General features: G+C 50.0%; 1 protein-coding gene across 2 annotated transcripts in view; it reads left to right on the top strand.

Moving 5' to 3' along the window:
- zswim5 (zinc finger, SWIM-type containing 5) overlaps positions 1 to 2,500 on the top strand; it is a gene marked incomplete at its 5' end in the record, with an annotated part of 51,088 nt that overhangs the window by 35,782 nt on the left and 12,806 nt on the right. For both annotated transcript variants that reach the window (XM_080837262.1, XM_080837261.1), the window contains 3 exons: positions 1 to 38; positions 1,405 to 1,581; positions 2,106 to 2,282. The exon at positions 1 to 38 is cut by the window's left edge and continues 113 nt beyond it. In XM_080837262.1, coding sequence (XP_080693388.1) covers positions 1 to 38; positions 1,405 to 1,581; positions 2,106 to 2,282 — 392 coding nt within the window. The remainder of the gene's footprint in view (positions 39 to 1,404; positions 1,582 to 2,105; positions 2,283 to 2,500) is intronic.

Genomic DNA, 2,500 nt, shown 5'->3' with positions numbered 1-2,500 from the left:
GATGACGGACAAGTGTCGGCAGCTCTGGGACGAACTAGGTGGGTTAGCTAGCCGCCACAGTGTCAACATGAGCCCTCCAATACCGATCTATCCAGTATGGCACAAATAGCCAAAAAGGGTTGATTTTTTATTTTTTTGTATTTAATGTGGATAAAACCACAAGTTGTGTCATATTTCAATTCGTTTTATAGTCACATTCATTCATGACAGACTTCATCTGGCCCAGTGTTCAGGTCAATCGCCTCATTCCGGGATTCTAAGCACTATCTAATTGAACCGGGGGGTATTACCATCGCTACTTTGTGCTGCGTAGCCGCTCAATAGCTTGGCCTTGATCACACTCTTGTGTAGGTGGTTAGCTGGCGTCTAGGTTGAACTGGATGGTAATCTCCCTCCGGTGGACGTGACCCGAACTCCTCCGCGCTCTGTGATGGCAGCCAATGGGGGGGGGGGGGGGGGGGGGCAGGCCGTGGCCAACAGCACCGTGCGCTGGGAGGAAGGGGGCCTGGACTGTCATGAAAAGCCCCCCGGATCAATCGGCTTTTCAAGATCTCTGCTATTGATCAGGGGCCATTTAAAGAAGTCGATGAGAGCGCATCCTGAGGAGGCTCGTTTGAAAGCTAAGCCTCTGCTGCTGCTTCTCTGGTCCACTGAGACCAAACCTGGAGCGGTCATCTGAGCAGGCACTCCATCATCACTGCCATTAACTTTCATTTACCAAGAAAGGGCCGGCCCCCTTTCCTAGCGATCGCCCACTTAAAAACAACCAATCGTCAGCTGCAGTTAAAGTAACCCAGGCCTCCGATTGGCTGGAGTTGTGAGACCCCTGTCACATTGACTCCCCCCTGCGGCCAATGAGTGTTGTTAGACTGAACTGGATGTGACAGCGACATGAGAGAGAGAGAGAACGCAGGCTAGGCCATCTGTTACCTAGCTACAGAGATGTGCCGAGCGCCACTGCCAGTGACATGGGGCTGCCTGAGCCCAGCAGCACCTGCCAAATATCACTCTCTGCCCAACTGCACTCTGTTTGGGAAACACAGACGTCACCGTCACGAGCCTGGTCTGTGTCAGCCTCACAGAGGACAATGTGTGGATCAGAGTGTGGCTAGTCCTGCAAATTATGTTATTGTATCGTATTGAATTGCTACACTTCAACTAGACTAAATATTTCAGCCTTCTTGTTCAAAACAAATATTTGTTAGGCCTTAGTCTGAAACTTGAAGCTACTGAGTCCTCTTGAGAACTAGCGGTTTATACTGTTGTGTAAGGATTTTAATTTATTCCAAGGTGTTCCATTTCAGACTGCTCAAGTGAAGTCCCTCCGAAGTCCCAGTGAAGTGCATGGTCGATTGTTAGAATGATGTGCACTAACCACATGTCCTCTCCCTCCAACCCCCCCAGGTGCTCTGTGGGTGTGCATCGTGCTGAACCCTCACTGCAAGAGCGAGGAGAAGGGTGGCTGGCTGAAGCAGCTGAAGAAGTGGAGCGACATGGACATCTGCCCCCTGGAGGATGGCAACTACGGGAGCGAGCTGCCCAACATCACCAACGCCCTGCCGCAGAGCAACCTGGCCCAAGGTGAGCCATTAGCTCAACACTCCAACACTTGCGCTTAAACCCTGGAATCCTGAGGTCATTCTGTCGAGCAGATGGCCTCAGGTGTTGGCCTTTAGCGCCCACCACACTTCCACTTTCCTTAAGATCTGACCCTTTAACCTGACTATAAACCTCATGAACCTCTTACAACTTACAACCCAGACACACAGACAAATAAGACTTGTCTCTTTTAGCCTGACGTTGACCCTAAGCTTGAACTTTAAAGGCAATCAGTGGTTGACCTAATACTTTTTCCTCCCTCAGTGCACGTCTTATTCTTTTTACACCTGTGTGCGTGTCTATGATTAATGGCTTCAATCTCTCTCTCTCTCTCTCTCTCTCTCATTCTCTATTTTTCTTTCTCTGTCTTTCTCTTTTTCTTTTTTTTCTCTCTCTCTCTCTCTCTCTCTATTTTTCTTTCTCTGTCTTTCTCCGTCTTTCTCTTTTTCTTTCTTTCTCTTTCTCTCTCTCTCTCTCTCTCTCTCTCTCTCTCTCTCTCTCTCCAGACTCTTTGGGCCGGCCGCGACGGACAGTGTTCACCCGTGCCGTGGAAGCGTGCGACCTGCACTGGCAGGACAGCCACCTGCAGCGCATCATCAGCAGTGACTTCTACATGTCCCCGGCCTACCAGAGAGAGGGTGAGAGCCTGCTCTTCAATCCCCAGGGCCTGCCACTCTGGCTGGGTAAGACCATGCAGAACCCCGGGCCACTCACACGCCGCACGTCCACAAAAACACCCTTATAAGCAGCATCCTTAATCTGTGCTCCTGGAACTGCAGAGGATCTCAGTTCAGGGGACAGGGGGAGAAATACAGGGAGATGGCTATAAATATTACCCAAAGATGGTTACGTCACTCATGTCATTTGCACTTGCAATCAATATAAATTGCAGTTTAAGCAG

The sequence above is a fragment of the Sprattus sprattus genome (assembly GCF_963457725.1).
Source record: "Sprattus sprattus genome assembly, chromosome: 4".
Classification (NCBI taxonomy): Eukaryota; Metazoa; Chordata; class Actinopteri; order Clupeiformes; family Clupeidae; genus Sprattus; species Sprattus sprattus.
The sequence above is the reverse complement of the archived record's forward strand: the minus strand, read 5'-3'. Positions and strand labels throughout refer to the sequence as shown.